The following is a 23,095-nucleotide window of genomic DNA, read 5'->3' as shown; positions in this document are numbered from 1 at the left end:
AGACCTGCAGTTGTTCGCAGGAGTTTCCCCCACCCTGGTCTGCAGTCGGCTCAGCGGGGTGGAATCGCAGGACAGAAAACCCAGCAAGCTGGGATTTGCCTGTGAGTCACAGCAGAGCAGTGCAGGGCTTGGAATGGGCGGAGAGTAGTTTGCAGGAGGAAATCCAGGAAGGCGAAAGATGGGTTTTATCCTCCTGCTATTGAGGGTGTGTATTTTTTCCTGCTTTAAGATTTGAGAGGTGCTAACCTTATGGCATGGGCTCCTCTGCCTGGCACGAGTGCCGTTGTTTCTAGCGAGTGGAAGTTTTTTCTTCTCTTCAGGAATCTGTGAGCAGGCTCCATCCAGCAAGCTAATTATTTCCAGGAGAAGAAATTGCATTTACCTGGCAGGCTCTGGAAGCTCATTAACTGTGATATGTGCAGAGTATTCTTCTTAGGAAAGCTGAAGCACATCTTCCTTCTGCCGCGGTGATAGACTCATTTGAAAGCTGCATGCTTCTTGCAGTGCCTTCAGCTCTGGAGAAAACCCCTCCCGAGATCTTGTTTCCTGCAAAAAGCAGCGCCTGCGGCCACGTTAAATGACTCCATGATGATGTGGGGCCTGTAATTAGCCTGTGTCAATATCCTGTTGCAAGTCCATCTCTAGGCAGGTTTCTCCTAGGCTGCTCTTCTGCAAAGCGTACGCTGTGCGACTGCAGGTCGCAGTTATTGCATGGTTTTCCATTTAAGACAAAGATCTGAGGCTGACACAGTTTTTCTGACTGCTCTGATATCTCTGAGCCTTTCCTTTGTACTGGAAGTCCGAGGTGCAGCAGCAACTCACAGCACATTTGGTAGATCACCTTAAATGAAAACTTCCTGAAGACTTTCTGATGGGGATATTGTGAACGAGGCAAAAGAATCTGTTGTCTGGGATTTCACAATACTGTGTGTTTTTTGTTCCTGCAGACGCCTTACTGGCAGACCTGGAATCCACCACCTCGCATATCTCTAAGCGACCAGTGTTTCTAACAGAGGAAACGCCTTACTCCTACCCAACTGGAAACCACACGTACCAGGAGATTGCTGTGCCACCACCGGTGCCTCCGCCGCCTTCCAGTGAGGCCCTAAATGGCACTGTGATTGACCCCTTGGACCAGTGGCAGCCCAGCGTATCCAGATACGCCCACCAGCAAGTAAGAACGTGCTGATGGAGGTGGGGAGAGTGTGTGCGTGGTTTGTTGGGGCTAGATGAGGGGAGGAAACAGCAAGGAGGGAGGATGACATTGGCTAAAGACTGGGGAAATGAGGGGAGGTCAGATCAAATAGCAGAAAAGACCTCAAAACCCATCGTTGGTGCTCCACCAAAGTGGTAGTGTGATGGGATTAGGGTTAGTCATCAGTCCTGTAGCCTGTAGGAAGCAAGCTGGGGCTTTCCAGCTCAGGTCTGCGACTCATAGGCAAATCTGAGGCAAGTGGAAAACAGTTGTTCCTGGTGTAGGTCATCTGATGGGGGCTGGGTGGGCTATGTAATAGGTTTTTGCTGCTGTACTTTCTCCTGCAGCATGTAGGGTTGCAATACAGTGTGTATATTCTTGTTGTGTTCCCTGTTTCCAGTGCAAATTTTATTTCCACAGCCTCAGTCCCAGTCTCCGATCTACAGCTCTAGTGCCAAAAGCTCCAGTGCCTCTGCTCCTAGAGACGGGCTCAGCTCCCCTTCTCCCCGTGCCAGTGAGGAGGAACACGTCTACAGGTACCTTGTCCTTGCTAAGAGAGAAGCCTGACTTGCGGGTTGAGCCTGCTGTGGCTCAGGCTGCCTTCTGAAGCTGGAAACAAACACTGCACTTCCTGTATATTTTCTGTTGCCCTGTGTTGGTTTCTATTACCTCATTCGTAAGAGGCTACTGCATTATCTTTTACATTCACTTAAAGTGTTGACCTGGGCCTTCAGTTTGCTCAGCTGTGGAAGAAGTTTGAGGATCCATCAGGATCTGGGTTGTGTTGAGGGATACAATCCAGAGACCAGTGACAAATCTGTCCCCCTCTTAAGCAACCCCACATGCTTTAGGAAGTGGGTGGCCTTTGAGTCAGTTGTCTCAAGGAATGCAGTACCCATCACCTAGCGGGATGTGCCATTATTTGGATTTTCAAGTACATTTAAATTTCTTCATGAAGGCTTTAAAACTTCTGTCAGTACTTCTGACATTACCAGTTACTAATTATATTATACTAATGGACAGCTGTTATTGCACTGAGAGGTTGCAGGGATGGCCTGTGTGGTGAGACAGACCTTCCTGCTGACATGGGGGTGAGAGAGGAAGAAGCTGCCATAGCTCCATCTCTGATGGCCCCGTGTGATGCACTCTGTCCCGGGTACCTTTTTATAGGTGTGGGGATGAGTGTTGCTCTCCTGTCAATGTTCTAACTGTGCCTAGGTCTTCATACTGAGCTGAAGGCTGCTTGCAACCAGAACTACTACAGGGTAGAACCAGAAGTATCCAGGGATGGCTCAATGGAGGCAGTAATTGCAATTTTTCAGAGGGCTGCATGCAATTAGTACAAAATCAAGATAATTAGGGCCCTGAATCCTCCTGTAAAAGAGCCTGGCATGGTCTGGTTCTTGTGTGAATTGGAGCTTGTGTGCTTAGGCCAGGATGAAGTATGTCCTTCTCAGATTGTGTTTGTGGACTTTGTTTTCAATCTGAAGAGAAAGATGATAACTGCCTTTATGAAGTTCCATAATTGTCACTAGTGCTATAGGTATGATGGTGCTCAACCTGTTATGTATTAACTTTCTGAGCAGAAAGCTGAGGTGTGCCCAAGACAAATTCCCATTTTGGATTTAGGAATAAGAATTTCTGAAGCATTAAAAGTTATTTGTCCATTAATAAAACTAGGAGAAAATTATTTCCCTGCTATTGACAGTGCGTCGATTGTTAGTAGTGTACAGATCACTACATTAGTGTACAGATTACTGTACAGATCATTGCACTGGTACTGTTCTGCTTTTAAACACTTTGCAGTTGAGCATGGCTAAATGGGATCTCCCTTATAGCATAAGCTGTAACTACAGGCAGTGTGTTATATATATACATATATATATATATATATACTCGTGTGTAGGTAAGCCTCTCTAAAGGCTTCTGTGTTGAACGCCGTGAAAATCTGTCAGATTACTTTCTTATAAATTGATTAAAATTCATCAAAGTAAAGATTTGAGGACTTGAAAAGAGACCTCATGGCAGCCTTTTGTGGGACACACAATCTGCTGCTTTTGTAGCTTTGGTAGCTTGACTTTTGTACTTCTTGTCCATTCTGCGCTGGCCCTGCATCCCCTTCCTTCAGAGGAGAGGTTTTTGCTGCTGGTGTGCTGTCAGCAGAAACAGGCCCTTTTCCTGTATGCCAGCTAATGGTTCTGCTGCTGTTCTGTGCATCTTGGATCTGTAGACAGTTAACTCTTTGCTGTAGGACAGTGCAGCAAAGTCCTGAGATCTGAGCCCCTTTCTATCAGTGCTGTTTCTTTGTAACTGACAAGTGAAGATGTGGCTAAACAGCAGCTGTGGGGATAGTCATTTCACAAAGCACACAGCTTTGCCCACAGAGCTAAAAACCTCAGCCTGAAAATAACACAGTACCTGTGTGAACTCTGTGAACTTAATATCTAAGTTTCCCTCCATCGTTCTGCTGTGTCTTAAAGCAGAAGTTTTACACTTCCCTTTTATCTCTAGCTTCCCAAACAAGCAGAAGTCTGCAGAACCGTCTCCCACAATGACCAGCACCTCTCTGGGCAGCAACCTCTCGGAACTGGACAGGCTTCTCCTGGAACTGAATGCTGTTCAACATAATCCCTCCAGTGGCTTCCCAGCAGGTAAGGACTAGCGAGACATTTGGTGTTAGTGAATAGCTTACTTCCCAGAGTAGCAGCCTGCTTCTTCCTTCCAACAGCCTTGCTGAGGAAGATGACTCCAGCCCTGAGCAAAGATTCCTTTAATATGGATAGGATCTCTTGAGGTTCAGCAGTGCTGGGCCAACTTTGGAAATGACTCTAACTTCACAATTTCAAAGTTAGAGCACATGTTGCTTGTGCTCTAAGTTCTAAATATTCTCAAAGATGGAGATTCCACAGGGTTTCTGGGCAGCATGTTGCTCTTTTCTCTTGTTTGCATATATACATGGGCCTATGTGTCTGAACAACTCTGCTCCTCTGTTCTGAAGATGAAGTCAGCAGAAGCCCATCACTGCCCAACGTGACCGGACCTCACTATGTCGTCCCAGAGAGCAGCAGCTCTGCAGGGGGGAAGGCTGCACCCCCTACGAAAGAAAAACCAAAGCGAAATGGTGGGCGTGGGATCGAAGATGTGCGTCCCAGTGTGGAAAGCCTGCTGGATGAGTTGGAGAGCTCTGTGCCAAGCCCAGTGTAAGTAGTGCTTTGGTGGATGCAGTGGGGTTGGGCGGGCTGTTATGGGAATAGGGAGTGTAGTGGAGGGGCAGATGTTGTGGGACAGTGACAGACGTCCCTTGGCTGTAGAGTGGGAAGTCAAGCAGGCACTTGAAGATGCTCCTGCTCTTCTATCTGCTGCAGCTCTTCTTGGATGAAGGAATACTTGAGTTGTGGCACATTTTTTTTAAACTCAGGTTTATAGCTGTTTGTCCAGATGAGTGTTTGGTCATGATCCGTTCAGTAATGGGTGGATGTATGTGCATGTACACTCATGTTAGACTTGGCAGAGAGACAGGACCTGTGTGTGTTGCAGAAGCTGGATCAGTGGGAGGGCTGGATAGGAAGAGCAGTGCCAATGACACTTGCCACGCTTGCTTGTTTAGAGGAGCCAGTGAAGCTTTCAGTCTAGGAGCTCTCCCCCAGGCCTAGATGCACTCTTTAAAAATAAATATATTTTATTTTCATCAGCCCTGCAATCACTGTGAGCCAAGGGGAGGTGAGCAGCCCCCAGCGTGTCACCGCCAGTCAGCAGCAGACCCGTATCTCTGCTTCTTCAGCCACACGAGAACTGGATGAGCTGATGGCGTCCCTCTCTGACTTTAAGGTGCTTTATCTTGACAGCTCGCACCTCATCTCATCCCTTCCCACGCCCAGGCTCTTGCATGTTGGCCACATCTGCTGACCTTAACTGATTTCCTGAATGCCTGCTTTACCTCTCGTCTTGTGGAACTTCCTTTGGTGGTGTTTGTGCTGCTATAGGTTCTTGACTGCAATAGTTTCCTGTCGCTGTTGTGGGCAAGGGAATTCTGGGGTCTGTTTTTCCATCCATTCTGCAGTTTGTCTGCATTTGGCAAAGATAACGAGCTTAGTTGCTGCTCGGTGCAGGGTGAATTATTTTGCTATGCTGCAACTGAATGAGAAGTAGGGAAGCTTGAGACAGCACCGCTCTGCTCCATGACAGGGGCCAGGCTCTTCTGTTCCATGGGCTGACCCTCTGCAGCAGTGTGCTTATACTTTGTGCTTTCCTGAGGAGGGTATTAGGGGCTTAAAGGCATGTGATATGAGCATTGAAACCTTTGCATCAAGCAGCTGAAAACTTCAAGGGTTTCAATTTTAAAACAGTATCAATTATTCAGCTCCAAATAGGATTAAAGACTGAGCTTGTGTGGGTGAAGGATGGCAAACAGTATTCAGGATCTTGTTTGCAAATCAGTGTACTGTGTTGGAAAAGGACTGCTACTTCAGTCACAAGTGACACACGAAAAAATTCCCCTAATAGAAGAAGTGGAGGAATAACTTGCCACTGGAGCATCAAGCACTTGCTCTGTGTACTTAGAGAACTTACAAATGCACGCATTTCTTTTCAATTAGGTATACTATCCTTTTTACACTAGGTGGTTAACTGTGGAGTTTATTTTCATGGTTCATCTACCCACAGTCATAGCAAAATAATTTTGCTCTCTCTACTTGTTTGCTTATAGCATTGCTGAATTATTCCCTTGAATTTGTTCTGAGAGAGGTGGAGAAGCAAATACCTAATATGTTGTCATTGTTGGGTGTGCCTTTCTTACATACACGTGCAAGTCTGCTTTGTAATCCTACAAAAGTTCCAAACTCTGTTACATTTTCCTCACATGGAAGAATCTGCCAGTACTTGGTGATGTTTCTTGGCTGTGTTAACCTCCATCCCCTACCATGAGTTTGGTCCCAAGGCAGTCAGAGCTGAGCAGTGTTTTCTGAGAAGATGTAGGCAGCTGAGAAGCCTGCATGCTCCTTGGGACTTTGCTTGCCCTGTACTTATTGGCTTCAATTCAAGCCTGCAGTCTGTGACTCACGTACTTGACTTTGTGAGACTCAAGGAGCAACTCGCTGTTTTCTCTGGACTTAATTTAGTACGTATTTAGTCACTGCAAATAGTGATGCCTTACTGGTGCTTTTCTTTTTCCATATTAGGCCCTAGGGCAGAGAGCAGGCTATCAGCGAGTATCTGTTCCATGCAGTTGAAAAATTGTGCTGTTGTGAAGCTGGAGAGTTCCCACCTGTGCTGCTGGCAGCGTACCCTGCCTCGCTGCTTCTGCGTGCTGTCAGTGCCAGGGCCTCCTGCTGCTTTATCAGGGCTCAGAAAACAAGCTCAAGGTGTGGTTGCTGCCACCAGCCTTTGCTCCTGGTGAGCTTTGGCAGCAGGGGACGTCCTTGCCCAGAGCAGGCTTTTTTGTTTTGTGCAACTCCAATAAAACTGCATGGACGAGGCTAGATGCTTTCTGTAACACTGCCCTCCTTCCTGGCTTCTTTTCTGCTTGAACTCTAAAAGCAACCTGAAATGCAATGAGATCTCAAGATTTATAAATGCAGTGTTAGGGTTTTTGAAAGGCATTGAGCTCAGGATCGTTGTCTGTCTAAATGTTTTTTTTCCCACAGAACCAGCAACACGATTTCTGTAATAGTTTCTCTTTTATTATTATTGTCATTGGCTGCTTTTGGACAGCTGCTTTACTTTATCCTGTTTTTCCTTTCAGTCCTTTTTCTTTGTTTTTACCTCCCCTGTTTGTGCCAATGGGTGGTGCTGACTTCTCTGTAAAGATGTTCTAGTCTGTACCAGTGACAGGGTGTAAGGGGGAGAAGTGGGGTCTTTCCCAATGGTGAAAAAGAAAAGGCTGTCATTCACGTGCCAGACTTGTGTGTGGTTGCAAGAAAAAGGACAGAGGAACGAAGTGCAGTATGTAATTAGCTGGAGTTGGTGGCTGCTGCAGGCCCCAGTGGATGGCAGTGGGAGAGGTGGCAGCACCAATGTTTCACTTCTGTCATAGCCCAGAGTAACAGATGCTGTTACAGACTGATACATTACCCTTTTATCTTTTGCTCACTTTAATGAGTTGGTCGTTCTTTTTGCTTACAGGATCCATTTGATTTTGGTTATCTAGCTCATCAGCACTGAGGTTACTTAATGCACTTGGTTCTTTTGCCTCTGACATTTCTGTGTAATGTGACTCCAGCTGACTGCACATTGTGCTGCTCGTGTTTAACTGTTATGTTACTGTTACGTATTTAGCCCTTGCTCTTAATTTGGAATTAGTATGCTTTTAGTATGCTGGAAATATTTGCTTCTGAGCAAAATGCCAGCCTTGCCTTGCCAACAGCTGACTGTTTTAGAAAGTCTGGAAACTGAGTAAGTGAGCTATAGCCATTTACACCCATTTGTACAGGTACATCCACGTTAGGCAAAATACAGGGAGGAGGGCAATATGAGGAAATTCCCTTGTTATTGTAACTAATTAATGTACTTGCTGGTTCTTTTCATCTTGATTTCCTCCTGGAAATGAGGAGCAACCTGTGATTAACTGCAGTCCCCCTACTGCTTTCTAAGATGCCCCTCCATGGCACTACTTGGGGACTTCACCAGTGTGTGTGCTTGCTGGCTCCTGACCCCTTGGCCTGGGAGCTGCTTAAGTCACCTGCAGGTCTCTTCCAGCTATTGGCAGATCATGTTTGTGTTCTGGTTAATTTTTTCCTTTTATTCATGACAAGTCCTCATACAGGTAAGTAAAGACTGAGCTGTTGCTACATTAGGATGTGAGGGTCTAACTTCTTAAAGCTTTTTCAAAAAACACAGTGAAGAACCAGAGCATATCTTGATATCTGTTGGATTTGGAGAACTTTGGATAGGTTTTTTAAAATGACAGGGCTCTGCATTGGCCTTAGGTTGACCTACTGTGTGAACTTGGCTACGGCAATGTTCTGATTTTTCTCTCTTTGAGAAAAAGGTGCAATGCCAGTTTGTCTCTTAAGGCTCAGCCAGGAGCCACTGAAAACAGGAAAAGGAGGATCCATGATTCTTATTTTATTTTAAAAACCCTCTGAGCCAAGGAGAGCAAAAAAATTTGTCTCAGTCACTCTTGTTAGGGTGTATTTCGGATTAAAATGAATACTGATCTTGTTACAATTGAAATGTGGAGATTGTGACCTAAGGAGAAGAGGTTCATCTGGCAATCTAAGCAAAGTTTAGAAGGGCATGGAATGACTGGCAAAGCTGTTGTGATTCACTGTGTATCACCTCCAAGGTGAGATTGATTCAGTGAGTAGAGCAAAGCCCGCGTCATCTGCTTTTGTTGTGCATGCCCTGAGGCTTTGTTCTCACTGCTGTGAACTCGGGCAACTGGAGCAGTTTTAGTGCATGGAGAAGAAAACGTCATGGTTTGTTCTATTCATCGATTGCTTTTTTTTTTTTTCAGCTTTGAAATATAGAATGTACATAGCTGAGTATGAGTGAGTTGCTAATGTGACCTTCACCCGCAGTGCAGACATTCCTGGGCTTATAGCTGGCTTCCTGGCAGCTGCTGCGTGCCCCCATCGCACTGCAGGTGAACACATGAGGTGTTACGTAAGAGGGTGGCAGAGAAGAACGATCTTGATGGCTGTTCAGCTTCATATCCTGTGATCTCATGCAAAGATCAGCACAATGTCACATCGATTCTCCTCTTTGCTACCCTGTTCTCATTCCTGTTTCTCTGATGTAAGGCTCAGGATCAACATGGCTCCTGATTTGGAGATCACAATTGTTAAAACACTTTATACCATGCTTCTTTTTTCTGCCCTCTGTTTCTTATTTCTTATCTTTCTTTTTTTTCTCCTTCTTTCTTCTCTCTCCTTTTTGCAGACTATGTCTCTGATTCCTGAACCCTCCCTAGAACTGGTTCCCGATTCAGCAGATGCAGACTCCAGCAGCATTCCTCCCAGTTTAACCGTGCTATCCCCTTCCAAATGCCCTTCTGTCAGGCACAGCGGGGATGTGGCAGTGCCAGCAGGTTCCCCCTCAGCAGTTCTCTGTGCTGAGGAAGGCATTAGCACTGCAGTGTGGCCTGCTTCGGGGCAGTGTGCCACTCTTCCACGCGTACCCTCTTTGCCACAAATGGTCCCTGTGCCCCCTCCACGCGTCTCTTCTGTTTCTGCTACTCGTGGGGAGCAGATGGCCTCTGCAAGTTTGGTGAGGCTGGCTGGAAAGCCTGACTCTTCCAGGAAGACTTCCCAGGCTGTGCCCAGGGCTGAGCTGCTGTGTAGATCTGCTAAGGTGGAGGCACAGGGCCTGGAGCTGGCAAAAGAGAGTGAGAAAAAGGAGCAGAGAAGTGACCCCAAACTCTCAAGCGTCTCAGTTTCAAACACTGGTATAAGTGATCAAGGGAAGGAGCAGGCAGCTAAAGAATTGGATCAGCAGGGAGTGTTCAGGGATAATTCAGCCCTTCCTTCTCAGGGCAGAAGTGTGAAAGCAGCTTTAGATGAGCTGTGGGCCCTGGAGCTGTCTGAGCATGTACCAGAAGTACACAGAAAGGGTGACAGCATTTTGAGTCCTGTGTGTGACCGTTCTGTTGTGGGCCTGGATCAGTGGGCTGTCTTCCCAGACACTGAAAAACAGTTGGGCTTTGCTGTGGAGCGAGGACAGGAGCAAAAGGCTGAAGTATCACCTGAAATCCAAGTAGGTGGCTGTCCTGAGCTGGTCAAGAAGAGGCAGGGCAGGGAGAGAACTCCCAGAAAGGCAGGTACTGCTATCATGAACAAAGCTGGAGAAGATGGAGAAAATGAGCAGATCAGAAGCTCTGCAGTTGCTCCAGAATCTCCTGAAAACACTTGGAAAGCTGAATGGGATTTGCCGTGCCTCTCCAAACCACCCATTGAAAGGATTTCTGCATCAGGCCAGGCAGGCACTGAACACATGTGGGAGGAGGATGAGTCCTAGCTGGGGCTGTCCTGACTGCACTAACGTTTTGTGTGTGGTGTGAGTGTGCCTGAGCCCACCCACACTAACAGCATGTGGTGCTGAGCAGCGCTACTGACAGCTGCATGTCATGGGGGCTTTAAGTCCTCTGCTTTGTCTTCTGGTCTGTTCTGCAGGTCAGTCAGCAGCACAGAACGTGGCAGAGTGTAGGGACTGCCCAGTGAAATGGGTTTTTATTCCTTAAATGGAATGAGGCAGATGCTTAGTCCATAAAGGCCTCTGAAAAGTTAAAGGGCTGATTCACTCCTCTGGAGGATGTCCCTCTGCCTTTTTAGGTCTTGTTGTTGGACCTGTTAGTGTTCCTTCCAGCTCTGGATGTATGCTTGGTGCACCAGACCACGAGTCTTGTGCTTGTAAAGGGCACACACTGAAAGTCTGCCGTGTTTCTTTGTGATGCTAAAGTTTCTTTAATGCTCAGTGGAATGGTTGTGCTGCACCTCGTATCTTGGCTTTCTGCTGGGTAATCTTTCCCTTCCTTTTCTAGATAGTTATTTTTGGCTACAGTGGTTATCCTTACAGAGTTTTTCCTTGCACTGAGTCACTGTTCTGGACTGTGCCAAGAAGAATTTTGGCATTGTGGAATTAATGTCATCACTCTCCCTGCATACATTTGTCACTAATGGCTTGAGTTTGTGCTGTTGCATCTTGAGGCTTGCTCTTACTCTTTTCTCTGCTGACACTATTGCCTTTTTCATCTAGATTAAGTCTTTAATCAAGAGGACAAAAGAAACCTCCAATGTGCATCCAATGAGTCGTGACCTCTCTCCAAGGCGTAAATTAGGTCCTGCAATATTTCACAAGACCAAGTCCCAAGATCGCTTGATTGAAGAGCTGCAGGACAGACTGGGAGTTGCTAAACAGGAAAAAGAGGAGCAGAAAAGCCAGAATGGCTGGCTGACAGAGGGGGTCATTATCACTGCCCGACCCCAGGGGGAAGAGCAAAATGGTGGACAGCAAATAGAGAAGGTAGAAAGTGAGGGGAACTTCCACTTCTGGGAAATTGGAGCATGTTCCTGTCTAGGCAGCATTTTGTGGAGGTGTATGTTAGGTGACACCTTAAGCAACATGAAGTGAAGAACTAACTCCTCCTTCTCAGCCTCTTCTGACCTGAAAAGTAAACTGGCTCTCAGTTCCTAGTTCATGTTTACGAATTGGGGTGATATCTAAGGGTGCTGGTAATGGTATCTGTTTAGGCAATCTGCTGCTACTGCATATCAAATACCTGTGTGGGTATTGTTTGAAAACCCTTCTGGGAGGCTTGTCAGAGGAATGCCTTGTCTTTCCCAGTACATGCCTGTGCAGGAAGTTCTGGGTGTAAGATGGTGCTCTTAGAGCTACACAGAGAAGGAAGCTTTCTGGTCCCCTTCTCTATTTTCCCTGTCCCTTGGTTCTTTGCTGTTTTTTTCCCCTTAGATAAAGATGGTAACCAGAGGCCTCTGTCCTTACTTGCTTTGCTGGGCTGTGTGGCAGTGAGGTTGATGTTCCAGTTGTGCTCTGATGTAAACCAGGGAGGTTCAGAAGGGCAGGAGGGAGAGCACGAGGCAGCAAAGATCATTACTCACTGGTCTGTGCTTCCAGCCTTCCTGTTGCAGGAGGTGCTTGTTGGTTCCTCTTTGGATTTACTCACTTTTCTTCCCTGTCTCTCTAGGTGGTATTCCCTCCAGAATCCCCACACCCTCGAAGGAGGACAGTCTCTGTTTCAGCCTCTCCCCTGCTCCAGCCTTCCAATGAAGCTGTGAAGACAGTCCCTGCTAATGCTTCTCCCTCTCACGTACCTGTCCTCCCACTGCCAGCTCAGCCCTCCCATGCACTAGCTACCTCAGCTCCATGTCCAGCCTCCTCCTATTCCTCCCGCTTGGCTCCCCAGCCACTTTTCCAGTGGGAAGCTTCTGGTGCTGATTATCATGAGCTCTCTGTTGTGGGCACCCCTCCTTCTGAAGATCCTAGGCACTCTTCTCCCCAGACCTGGACCCCTAGCACCAAGACAGTTGTTTCTGTTGGCTGTCAAACAGAAGATGAGGCTTTCTTCCCGCGGATGCAGGCAGGATTCTCTTTTCTGCTTTCTTTTTTATTTAATTTTAAGCACAGTGTTGTCCAGTCTTTCCACTGCTGTCAGCTTGGTAGCTCAGTAAACACGATGTTCAGGTGAAGGCTGGCTCTGAACCACTTAATGAAAGAGCAGAGTCATAGTGGTATCAAATCAATGCCAGCCGTGCCTGCCTGGCACTGCAAACTACATGGTTGTGCACCAGTCTGCTGAGATGTTGGTGCTTCCTGTCTGCCCTCTGTGCAGCAGGGATTGTGATTTGTTTCCCTCTGAGATGAAGGAGGTAGCTCTGAAAGTCAGGTCTCAACTCTCCCTGCCACAATCTCTCATGAGATGGGAAGAGGGATGGAAAACTGACAGCAAAATCTCAATCCTTCCTGTGCTTACCCGTGTGATGAGGTGTCCCTGTTGCATTTGGAGGAGGAGCTGCTGCTCTGTGCCTCCTGTCAGGGAGGGGTTGCAGCCCTGGGATGCTGGGAAGGTGTAACGCACGTGAGCAGCACGGTGTTTTGCCATGCTATTTGTACAAGCAGGTCTCAGCAGCTAGCCAGCTTCTGCATCCTGAACTGTTGTACTTTTCAGGTGACCTCTGCTCCTCCCCTCACCCGCAGTGCCAACCTGCTGTCTGCCTGCGCGCCCCCAGCCCCTCCCAGCCCTGAGAAGGCAGGAGCTCCTTTGTTTCCTCTCAGCATGGTGTGCTTTTGGGTGGATGTGTGTGCTGGGAGCTGCTCCTGGAGCTTGCAGCGTGGTGATCCTAGCTGCTGTCTGGTAGTGCATGGTTTGGTGCTCCTACAGCACCCAGCTGAATCGGAGTGCTGGTAGGTCCTGTGGTGAAGGGGCAGCTTGAAGGGCCTTTGCATGACGGATTTGTGTGGATTCTGTGCTGTGTCCCCTTCAAATAGCAGGCAGTGTGTGCAGGAGGTTGGAAACAAACTTGTGAGCTGGCAGAAGGCTGAACCAAGTAGTGGTGGCAGTGTGCTCAGGTCATTGGGCCTGCACTGAGGTCATCTGCATGGCCCACACCAGCAGGGCACCACAAGTGCTGTGTTTCTACGTGTTGAATTCTTCTCCTCTCCTTTCTTTCCAGATTGTATTTATGATTTGTCTCTGTGTAACCTGTGCCTTGTGGCCACAAGCCCCTGCTCAGCAAGAGAGGATACAATTCTTTTAGTTCTGTCCAGCCTTTTCCTCGTGCTGTGCCTGACCTTGTCCTGGGACTCTGCCCTGGCTCTGTGTACATGGGGCCCTGCTGTCCCTCTCCTGTGAGCAGTCTCCTTGCAGTGGAGTGCTTTGGAGATGTTCACTGTAGCTGTTTGGTAGCAATAACAGCTGTATGGCAGAGAGTTTATTCCAGGCTCCAGACACTGGGGCTTTTCTGTGCTGCTGGGCTGGGAAATTATGTATGTCATGAGAATTTTTCTACAGACAAGTGGAAACCAAGGTTGGTCACTGAGTCAGCTGGTTGGCTACAAGCACGACTGGCTGCAGGACAGGGAGTAGAGCTCCTCCAGTGGCTGGAAGGGCAGAATCTGCCAGGGCTCTGGAACACCTCAGGAAGTCCTGCTCCCCTGCCCATGATGGCAGCTAGTGGGTCGTTCACAAGTGTGGATTTCACATCTGTTTTTAATCTGACTCCGTGGCAGGAGAAAACATGCTTCAGAGCAGCATCTCGGGGGGGGGGGGACGACACGACTTCTGTGGGTCTTTCTAGGCCTGAGAGTAGCTATTGCTGTGCAGTCAGCTAAAATATCTCTATCTCATTACTGCAGTTCTCCTGTAAAAGCAGCATTGGTGTCCAAAGAGAGCACATACTTTGTTCCTAAGTTGTGAACCTAAATAAAACTTCTCTCCCTGTTCTCCTCTGGGGAGCCATTCCAAGCCGTGTGTACTGTGACTGGAGTTCCAGAAGCTGCCCCTGGGATGAGGATTGTAGCCCCTTCCCTGTGCATTTCCAGAGGTCCAGCAACAGACGTGGCACTGTTTCCATTGCAGCCCTGTCTGCTCAGGCTCTGCTGTGGATCCACTGCCCTCTGTGTGGGTAAACAACAGGCAGCTTGAAGGGAGTTTCCTTCCTGCTTCCACTTGCTTAGCTTTGGCGTGGGATGAGAGCCACCTGATGGGGCAAAGGAGATTTGGCAAAAAAGGAAATGTCCGTAAGGAGTGCAGGTGGAGGAAAGGGAGATCTAGCTGAAAGGGAGATGGAGAGTGGAGGAGGAATCCCTTTAAGAAGGATAGAGTGGCAGTAGGAACAGAAAGAGGTCAGAGGGAAGGGGCCCTCTGGATGGTGTCTGTGCTTTGACAGCTGGCCAGGAACTGATGAGGTAAAGGGAGATTTTTGGCAGAGGCTTACAGAGCACTGTACCGAGTGTTTGGGAACAGCTAGTAACTTCTGCTGTGTGTACAGCAAAAGAAAGTCAAATCCTTAGTTGCCAGCTCTGCTGTTTTATATCCCATGGTCTCTGCATGTCTCTGCATGGGCAGAATGTGTGTACTTGATCCTGGCTCTCCCAGGCTTCTGCAGAGAGCGTAGCTGTCTCCTAGCAGCCTCTGGTTTGTCTCTACAGAAGTGCCACTGGCAGCAAGAGCAGAGATATTTCTGGGAAGTGCAGCAACGTTTGCTGTATAATCTTTGTTTTCTCTTCCCTGCAGTTCATGGCACAGGGGAAGGCCAGCGGCAGCAGCTCCCCACCATCCACCACCCCCAAGCCTGGCAGTCAGCTGGACACCATGCTGGGAAGCCTGCAGTCTGACCTGAACAAACTGGGGGTGGCAACAGTCGCCAAGGGTGTGTGTGGAGCCTGCAAGAAGCCAATTGCTGGGCAGGTGGGTTGAAGGTGCTGTCTGATTGCTGAGCCTTGGCCTGCAGCTGGGAGCAGTGGGGAGGGCTTCTTTCGTGAGGCTGAAGAGACTGGAGATGCTGGAGAAACTGAAGTACTCTATTTATCCACTGGCTAGGTACGCTGTAAGCTCCTCCAGTGACCTCTACTCTGCCCTTGAGGGACTGCCCTCTCCTGAGATGATAGGTAATTCAGTTTTCATGCTACCCCAGTCCAGGGCTCACTTGAGTAGTAGAACTTGCCATTCTTGCTAACCTCCAGCTGGTGTCTTGTCGTGTGGTCTGGGGAGAGAGAGATGGAGTTGTCCTTCATAATCTGTCTTCCCAACAGGTAGTTACAGCCATGGGGAAAACCTGGCACCCTGAGCACTTTGTCTGCACCCACTGCCAGGAGGAGATCGGGTCACGGAACTTCTTTGAGCGGGATGGGCAGCCCTACTGCGAGAAGGACTATCACAACCTCTTCTCTCCTCGCTGCTACTACTGCAATGGGCCAATCCTTGATGTGAGTTCCTGGCTAGGGTTCAGAGTGCTGGCGAGGTGCTGCAGGCCTTGCTGTTAAAAGCTCTATCTGTGTGTCCTGTGTGAAAGGTGTTTTCAGGGGCTTCTGTTTTGCCTTTGCCCTTGCTGTGAAAGGCAAACAGCACCATCTGGTACAACTTTTTACATTAATGAGGTGGTTCGGTCCCCCTCACCTTCCCTGAAGCTGTAATCCTTTGAAACTCCATGTGGTTTCATCGTTTTGATGATGACTCCCCAGCTCTTTTCTGCTGGTAGCCTGTAGTAACAGCACCAGTGCTAGTCCTGAGAGCTGGAGGGGCCCTGTGTAAGGGAGGAAGCAGTGTGCAGGGTCTTTTTAGGGTTTAAAAAAAAAAGTATGCCATAGGGAAGGTCTAAAAGAGCTAGAGACGGGGAAGAATTGATTCAGCTCTATAAAGAACAATCTATTTTGATGCGTGGAGTTGGCAGTGTTGACTTAAATGTGTTCTTCCCTCCCCTCTTGCTCACCTCCAAGCTGAAGCCATGATTTATGTGACTTTTCTTTGTGTCTTCTTCTGAACAGAAAGTAGTGACGGCTTTGGACAGGACGTGGCACCCTGAACACTTTTTCTGTGCCCAGTGTGGAGTTTTCTTTGGACCTGAAGGTATTATGGGTTAATGTGAGGGGAAAACATTCTCCTTCCTGAACTGCAGACAGGTGTGTAAGGCACAGCTGCTATTAGGGGCCGGCTTGAGTTGACAGGAAATACTGGAGATGGAAGTTCTAAGGAAGTAGCTGTTCATGGGGGAAGGATCTCACAGAAATCTTTTCACTCTCTTAGTCTCTGGAGAGGATGAGCATGTGTGTGCACAGGACAGGAAGGGCAGCAGGAAACAGCTGCCTGCTGTGTGTTATGGGAGAGGAAGGGTGATCCTACCCACGCTGCTTACCCCACAGAGCTTGGCTGCCATAGATGAGGGTCTGGAGCTGATGATCTTTGCCTTTTGTTCTTCTTTGGCAGGATTTCATGAGAAGGATGGCAAAGCCTATTGCCGCAAGGATTACTTTGACATGTTTGCTCCCAAGTGTGGAGGCTGTGCCCGGGCTATCCTGGAAAATTACATTTCTGCCTTAAACACCCTGTGGCATCCTGAGTGCTTTGTCTGCCGGGTAAGAAAACCAAGGTCCTTTGTGGCTGCTGGACCCCTGTCCTTCACATCCTGCAGGCATCTGGTCCCTTATCAGGAAGGAGGAATCTCTGGGGTCATGAGAGACCACCAGCACCACAAGATAAAAACGTCAGCAACCAAACACCTTCTTGCTCCTCTGCCTGTTTACATGAAACCTTCTTGCTGCATTGCTCTTTCTGTTCCCTGCTGCAGTTAAAGGGCTTCTGCAGCAGAGCACAGATAAACAGAGACATGTTTTGTGACCTTTAAACAATTATAAGCTAAGCTTCTCTCTAAGCACTTGCCTCAACGATCAGATTTTGAGGATCTTCCTCTCATGCTCCATCTGACAGCATAAACTAATGAAACTGACCTTGTTCAGACAAGCATGCACGTCAGTGGAATAGTGGCAGGCTCCATACAACAGGCATAATAAACAGGAATACTGCAGATTAAATGCTTGGCACTCTTTCAGAGAGCCTTGCAAATATTATCTCTTACAGGCCCCAAGAGAAGAGCAAATACAAGCCAGTGTTTCCTAGAGTGAAACAAAAAGGCAGAGGCCAGATTAAGCAGCAGAATCACGAGCTGCTGGTTCCTGCTGTTCAGGGCACTGCACTGCCTGTCCATTGCTGTCTGGCTCCTGCAGTGGCGCATGGGGAGTGGAGCCAGAAATGGCAGTGCTTGCTGCGTGGGGCCAGGCAGGGCCAGGCTTTTTGTGCCAGCACTGAGCTGCTTTCATGCAGTTCTGCTTTCCTTCTCCCTGCTGCTGCACTGCTTGTTTTAGTGGGGCTAGCTCTGATGTCTTCCAAGACACAAAGCAGGATTCTTCCCCATTTTGCCAAAGCAGAGAAGACTCCCTGCTGCTGAGGAAGGAGGCTGTTTATTAGACTAATTGTCTGCACAAGATAAGTTTTGGACTTGCTGTAGGCAAATGGTGTTTGACCATGGTGTTGTGAGTGTTCAGCTGCTTGTGGCTCTGCATGTTGTTTGCTGGGCTCTTGTTTGTGTTGGGGCCCAGCTGAGCTTTCTTTGTGGGAAAGAGGTTGGTGTCTGGGCTGGATTCTGGAGATCTGGCTTCTCCTCTGCGCCCTTCTGCTGCTGTGTTCAGTGAATGGAATCCGGATCCTGTGCAAAGCATATCTCTAATGCCAGCTGAGCTGCAGAGACTGCTTTTGAAAACATTCTTTTTTGTCTTTTGGAACCAGCCCCAAATTCATTACATTTTGCTGTAAGAAAACTTTGTTAGTCCCCGTTCCCTGGTTCCCACTGTGGGGAAGCTGGGCTGAGATTAGGAGATAAAAGGAGAGGAAGGTGCTGCAGTGTTTCCTGTCCCAAGGGAAGGAGCGTTCCTCCTCCTGCCTGGTAGCTGGTTTTATTTCCTTTGTGCGAGGGAAGCCAGCTGAAGCCGTGGCTGTTTCCCTTGCCTGTGGCTGTACCTGTCCATCTCTCGGCCTTTCCTCAGAGGCTCTTCTCAACAGACAGGAGTTTGGTTCGGTGCACGGCAGGATGATGAAAGGCAGCAACTCACACTGCCTGCGGTGCGGCTGGTTTGTGCCGCAGAGCTGAGGTCTGTGAGCTGCCCGCGTCTCCAGCTCATTGCTGAACCTGTCCCCTTCTGCTTTCTCCTCCTGCAGGAATGTTTCACACCATTCATCAACGGCAGCTTCTTCGAGCACGATGGGCAGCCCTACTGTGAGGTGCATTACCACGAGCGCCGCGGCTCGCTGTGCTCTGGCTGCCAGAAGCCCATCACGGGACGCTGCATCACTGCCATGGGCAAGAAATTTCACCCTGAACACTTTGTCTGTGCCTTCTGCCTCAAGCAGCTCAACAAAGGAACCTTCAAAGAACAGAACGACAAGCCCTACTGTCAGAACTGCTTTCTCAAACTCTTCTGTTAAAGGCATCATAGATGGGAGCTAAGCATCTTTCTGCCGCCCCTTGTGGCAGTTCTGTCTCTTTGAACATTACTGTGATTTAGAAACCTTACCAGGCAGGGGAGGGGGCGGGTGGCAGTGCTCAGTGCTGCTGCAGAGAGGCAGTAGATCCAGAGATGAGACGGACCATTAAACTGGAAATGCCCTTGCTGTGTCTCAGTAGAGAGAGGCTCGGTCCCCTCATTACGGTGTATCTGTGTATGACTGACAGCTGAGCTTAGCCCCAGGGCTCCACCAGGGAGGCTGTCCTCAGCCCCTGCTGCCAGGAGCAGCTCTGCGTGCAGGATTCTGCCTGTGTCAGCTCTGGGCAAACCCTGACACTTGCAGACAGCAGTTTTGACACCTGGCACAGCGAGGGCATCCCGTGATCTCAGCAGCACCCTGCCTCTGCTCCTAGAGCCACGTGGCATGTGTGACTTACAGACCAGAGCCTCAGCACAGGCTGCCACGGCCCTGCAAGGGTCTCTCCAGTTCCATTACACTGTAAGGAGTTGATACCACTTTTTGTTGTTGTTGTTTTAAGAGGAATGAAGGTGTTACTCTGTGGGTTCTTCCTGGTTTGTTACTCCATGCCTCTTCTCAGCACGTGGAAGCAGTGGGTGCTGTCCCCCTTCAGAAGCGTTGGTGCAGGGAGTCAGAGCACAGCACTGCTGCCCATCCCCAGCAGGAGTGCAGGCTGTGTCCCACTGTCAGGGCCTGAGCTCCTCCCGAGGGAGGGGGGGAAGAAGCGGAGGGGTTTAAGAAGCCAGGAAACAAACCAAGTCCTAACTTTCTCTTTCTTCTTCCTCTCTTTGCTAACGAGAGCTGCCAGCCTTCGGCCCTTCCCCTCTCTGCTCCCGTCCCACGTGTGCTACTAAGAGATGCTACAGCAATAACTTTTATACTGACTGTTCTGCCAAACCCCGGGCGGGCTCTGCAACACGCCCGGTTTTACTATGGGAACGAATACTGTATCCTGTCTTTGATAAGATTTCTACACTGATTTTCGAATTCGTATCTAATTTGCTTTTAATCCTCTTATACAGAAATTGGTTTTGAAGTGATTTTAAAGAGAGCGACTTTTCTATCAGCGCTGCGGTCGCGGTGCCGTTCAACCCAACGGGTGCGGGGCGCCGCTTAGCGCGGCTCGGGGCCGGGGAGCGCAGCTCGGGCTGCGGGGCGGGGCGGGGCGGAGAGCCGCGGGGGGCGGAGCGCCGTGCCGGGCTGTGCCGGTGCCGCCTCCTCGCAACGGCGCTACGGGCGGGCCGAGCCCCGCAGCCCTCGGAAGGCAATAACCGGCTCTGCTGGGGCCTCGCCGCGTCGCCTCCCCGCCATGTAACGCTCTCGCTGCGCTTTGCTTCCATTTACGTTCTTGCAGTTACGCCAATAAAGTTTGTACCGTTATTCCGTGCCGGTGCCGCTCTGTCCGTCAGCGCCGCCCCCTCCGCTGCAGCGCGCTCCTCCGACCGCTAGGGAGCGCGCCGCGCCTTCCGCCGTAGTGCGGCGCCACTCCTGTGAGTGACGAGCGCGTCGCCCAACCGGAGCCGCCGTCCGCCCCGATTGGCGGTTGCGGGCAGCCAATGGGCTGCGCGAGAACCCTTCCGTGGCTCGCTGCGATTGGGCGAGAGCCGCTGTATGAAAGGCGGCGGCCCCGCCCTCCGGCCCTTCTTTCCCGGAGCCCTCGTGGAGGTGGGTGCGCCGCGCGGCGCCTCCCGGGCGGCTGCAGGCCCGAAGCGCCCCGGAGGTGTCGGGGCCACGGGGGGAGCGCGGAGTCCGGGCTCGGGAGGGTGGGGGAGCGGGTAGGGCGCGGGGCCGGCTGACCTCGCCTTTCTCGCAGCTCACAGCTCGTCTTTAAACCCGCCGGGCGATCCTTGGAGCACCGCCGCGATGCCCAGGGAAGACAGGGCGACGTGGAAGTCCAACTACTTTATGAAAATCATCGTGAGTGCCGCTGGGGCGCCGGGGGGAGCGGGGCCGGGCCGCGCCTTGCGGCTGCTGCGCGATGCGGGCAGGGCCCGAGCGCCGCCCGGCCGTGATAAACGCGTTGGGAAGCGCACGGAGCGGCCGGAGCTGCACGGTGCTGACGGTGCTCCGTGTGCCGCAGCAACTGCTGGATGATTACCCGAAATGCTTCGTGGTGGGAGCGGACAACGTGGGCTCCAAGCAGATGCAGCAGATCCGCATGTCGCTGCGCGGGAAGGCCGTGGTGCTGATGGGGAAGAACACGATGATGCGCAAAGCCATCCGCGGGCACCTGGAGAACAACCCCGCCTTGGAGAAGTGCGTACCGCCCCGAGCCTCCCTGGGATGCGTGTGAGGAGGGGGGCTGAACGCTTTGCTTTCCTTCAGGCTGCTGCCTCACATCCGTGGGAACGTGGGCTTTGTCTTCACCAAGGAGGATCTGACTGAGATCCGGGACATGCTGCTGGCCAACAAGGTACGCGGTGGGACCTCGCAGTGCCGGGGCTGGCAGTTGCTGAGTTAAAGATAATACAGAACTGTCAGGGTTACCTGGTGGTTTGCAGCCCCTCCAGATGTGGGTGACTCAGCCGTATTTAATTCCATCTCACTTGTGCGTGCCCAGCTGACGTCCATCCTGCTGGAGCACATCGGGATGAGGCTGATGCCCCTGAGAGGTCAGCACTCCTCCAGCAGCTCTCCTTGTTTCTTCTTCCTGCAGGTGCCGGCAGCTGCTCGTGCTGGTGCGATTGCTCCCTGTGATGTGACTGTGCCCGCCCAGAACACTGGTCTCGGACCTGAGAAGACCTCATTTTTCCAGGCCTTGGGCATCACCACAAAGATTTCCAGAGGGACCATTGAAATTCTGGTCAGGAGCAAGGATTGATGATTCCATCTGTAATGAGATGCCGTTTTAGCAGTCTCACTGCTTCATTTTGGGCTTGGTTCAGTTTGGTGGTGGAGTGGGACATGGGTTTAAGTTCCTCCATCAATTCCCAGCTGTGAGGAGGATTAATGAGCTGTAAGGAGCCGAGTTAAGGCACTGCTTTCCTCCGGATGAGCAGCACTTGCTCACGAGGCCTTAGCTTGTGGAGGTGAACTTTCAGTGTCTTTTCCTTGTGCTCCTTTATTACTTCAGTTCCATTTCTTATCATTAGGAATATACTTTTGTGTGCTGCTGTATTGGTTTACCTGAATATCTCAGTGTGTATTCACTCATTTTTCCTCTTCTTTTCTCAGAGTGATGTGCAGCTCATTAAGACCGGAGACAAAGTGGGTGCCAGCGAAGCCACCCTGCTGAACATGCTGAACATCTCTCCCTTCTCCTTTGGACTGGTGATCCAGCAGGTCTTTGACAGTGGCAGCATTTACAACCCTGAAGTGCTGGACATCACCGAGGAGACCCTGCACAAGCGTTTCCTGGAGGTCAGTGCTACAGCCCCTGTTTATTATTACGTTCAGCTCTTTCACTGCAGGGAGAAAAAGAACAGGAGGCCCTGTCCCAGGGCGGAGTGTCGCCTCTGGTGTTTTCTGCAGTGCTGCAGAGCCAGGAGCTCTCCCAGGTGTCCTGGAGAAATGGTTGGCCAAGGAGTGCCTTCTGTAGGCTGTTTTGGCTGAAGCAAGGGAAAATATACCATGTCTTTCATTAAGTGAGGTGTGTGTGGAATCAGTGAACATGTTAAGACAGTGAAGCACGTGTGGAATCTGGAAGAGGCTTCAGAAAAGTCTGGAGATGGTTTAGATACCGATGTCTCGTGTAGTTCACTGGAGCTGTGTTACGTGGATTCTGTGCGATGTGCCACTGCCTGTCGGTTGGAGCCTGGGTGCTGGCCCCGCACAGACACAGACTTCTCCCTCGCAGGGTGTTCGTAACGTTGCCAGCGTCTGCCTGCAGATCGGGTACCCGACCATCGCTTCCGTGCCCCACTCCATTGTCAATGGGTACAAGCGGGTGCTGGCGGTGGCGGTGGAGACTGACTACAGCTTCCCACTGGCTGAAAAGGTAACGGCCACAGCTGACCTGCAGCTCTGGGGCTGTTGGGGCTCACAGCGCTTGCAGCGAGCGTTGCTTCTTTGGTAGCAGAGGCCCCATCCTGGCACACATGCGGTTTGCCTGAGCTCTGCGTTTCCCTTTGCAGGTGAAGGCATTCCTGGCTGACCCCTCCGCCTTTGTGGCGGCCGCTCCAGTGGTCACTGAAACAGCTGCACCTGCTGCTGCTGCTGCTGCCCCGGCCAAGGAGGCGCCAAAGGAGGAATCTGAGGAGTCTGACGAAGACATGGGCTTCGGCCTCTTCGACTAGCGGGCTGCCGGCCCTGTGGCCGCAAATAAAGCTCTGTACCGAATGCTGTCCCGTGTCCCGGCGCTGTGCTCGGTGCTCCAGCGGGCGGGGTGGGCGGGCAGCGGTGCGGCGCCCCCTGCAGGCGGGGAGGACGGGGTGGAGCGGGGTGGGCTGGGCTGTTGCAAGGCGCCCCCTGCAGGCGGGGTGGGGTGGCCAGGT

General features: G+C 50.5%; 2 protein-coding genes across 5 annotated transcripts; both read left to right on the top strand.

Moving 5' to 3' along the window:
- The first annotated feature begins 213 nt into the window (after positions 1–213).
- Positions 214–19,709, top strand: PXN (paxillin). 4 transcript variants are annotated; one of them, XM_042865965.1, is made up of 12 exons: positions 214–832; positions 948–1,174; positions 1,616–1,731; positions 3,707–3,846; positions 4,194–4,395; positions 4,888–5,023; positions 9,074–10,108; positions 14,883–15,056; positions 15,401–15,574; positions 16,133–16,214; positions 16,572–16,720; positions 18,357–19,709. In XM_042865965.1, the coding sequence occupies exons 1-12, from the start codon at positions 712–714 to the stop codon at positions 18,621–18,623; spliced, it is 2,823 nt and encodes a 940-aa protein (XP_042721899.1). In that variant the 5' UTR covers positions 214–711; the 3' UTR covers positions 18,624–19,709. The 4 variants fall into 4 exon arrangements, with proteins under 4 accessions (XP_042721899.1, XP_042721898.1, XP_042721896.1 ...); XM_042865962.1 differs by lacking the exons at positions 214–832; positions 948–1,174; positions 1,616–1,731 and adding exons at positions 10,886–11,152; positions 11,835–12,227 and having other exon boundaries at positions 3,687–3,846; XM_042865963.1 differs by lacking the exons at positions 214–832; positions 948–1,174; positions 1,616–1,731; ... (1 more) ...; positions 16,572–16,720; positions 18,357–19,709 and adding exons at positions 10,886–11,152; positions 11,835–12,227; positions 12,816–12,896; positions 15,189–15,256 and having other exon boundaries at positions 3,687–3,846; positions 15,401–15,492.
- A 523-nt stretch (positions 19,710–20,232) lies between these two features.
- Positions 20,233–22,940, top strand: RPLP0 (ribosomal protein lateral stalk subunit P0). Its single transcript, XM_042865735.1, has 8 exons — positions 20,233–20,327; positions 20,476–20,579; positions 20,743–20,918; positions 20,988–21,075; positions 21,319–21,465; positions 21,837–22,022; positions 22,459–22,599; positions 22,736–22,940. Exons 2-8 carry the CDS (start codon positions 20,526–20,528, stop codon positions 22,895–22,897), a joined length of 954 nt encoding a protein of 317 aa, XP_042721669.1. The 5' UTR covers positions 20,233–20,327; positions 20,476–20,525; the 3' UTR covers positions 22,898–22,940.
- Positions 22,941–23,095: the final 155 nt, after the last annotated feature.

Source organism: Lagopus leucura, unplaced genomic scaffold, assembly GCF_019238085.1.
Source record: "Lagopus leucura isolate 7727_CA_CO unplaced genomic scaffold, USGS_WTPT01 Super-Scaffold_806, whole genome shotgun sequence".
NCBI classification, from domain to species: domain Eukaryota; kingdom Metazoa; phylum Chordata; class Aves; order Galliformes; family Phasianidae; genus Lagopus; species Lagopus leucura.
Note: the sequence above shows the minus strand (reverse complement) of the source record. Positions and strands in the feature narration are given on the sequence as shown.

Coding starts and splice junctions, on each gene's coding strand:
- RPLP0 (XM_042865735.1), top strand. CDS start 20,526: ATGCCCAGGGAAGACAGGGCGACGTGGAAGTCCAACTACTTTATGAAA. Junction 21,076..21,318: donor ACATGCTGCTGGCCAACAAG/GTACGCGGTGGG, acceptor TTCTTCCTGCAG/GTGCCGGCAGCTGCTCGTGC. Junction 22,600..22,735: donor GCTTCCCACTGGCTGAAAAG/GTAACGGCCACA, acceptor TTCCCTTTGCAG/GTGAAGGCATTCCTGGCTGA.
- PXN (XM_042865962.1), top strand. CDS start 3,747: ATGACCAGCACCTCTCTGGGCAGCAACCTCTCGGAACTGGACAGGCTT. Junction 12,228..14,882: donor CTTTCTTCCCGCGGATGCAG/GCAGGATTCTCT, acceptor TCTTCCCTGCAG/TTCATGGCACAGGGGAAGGC. Junction 15,057..15,400: donor AGAAGCCAATTGCTGGGCAG/GTGGGTTGAAGG, acceptor TCTTCCCAACAG/GTAGTTACAGCCATGGGGAA.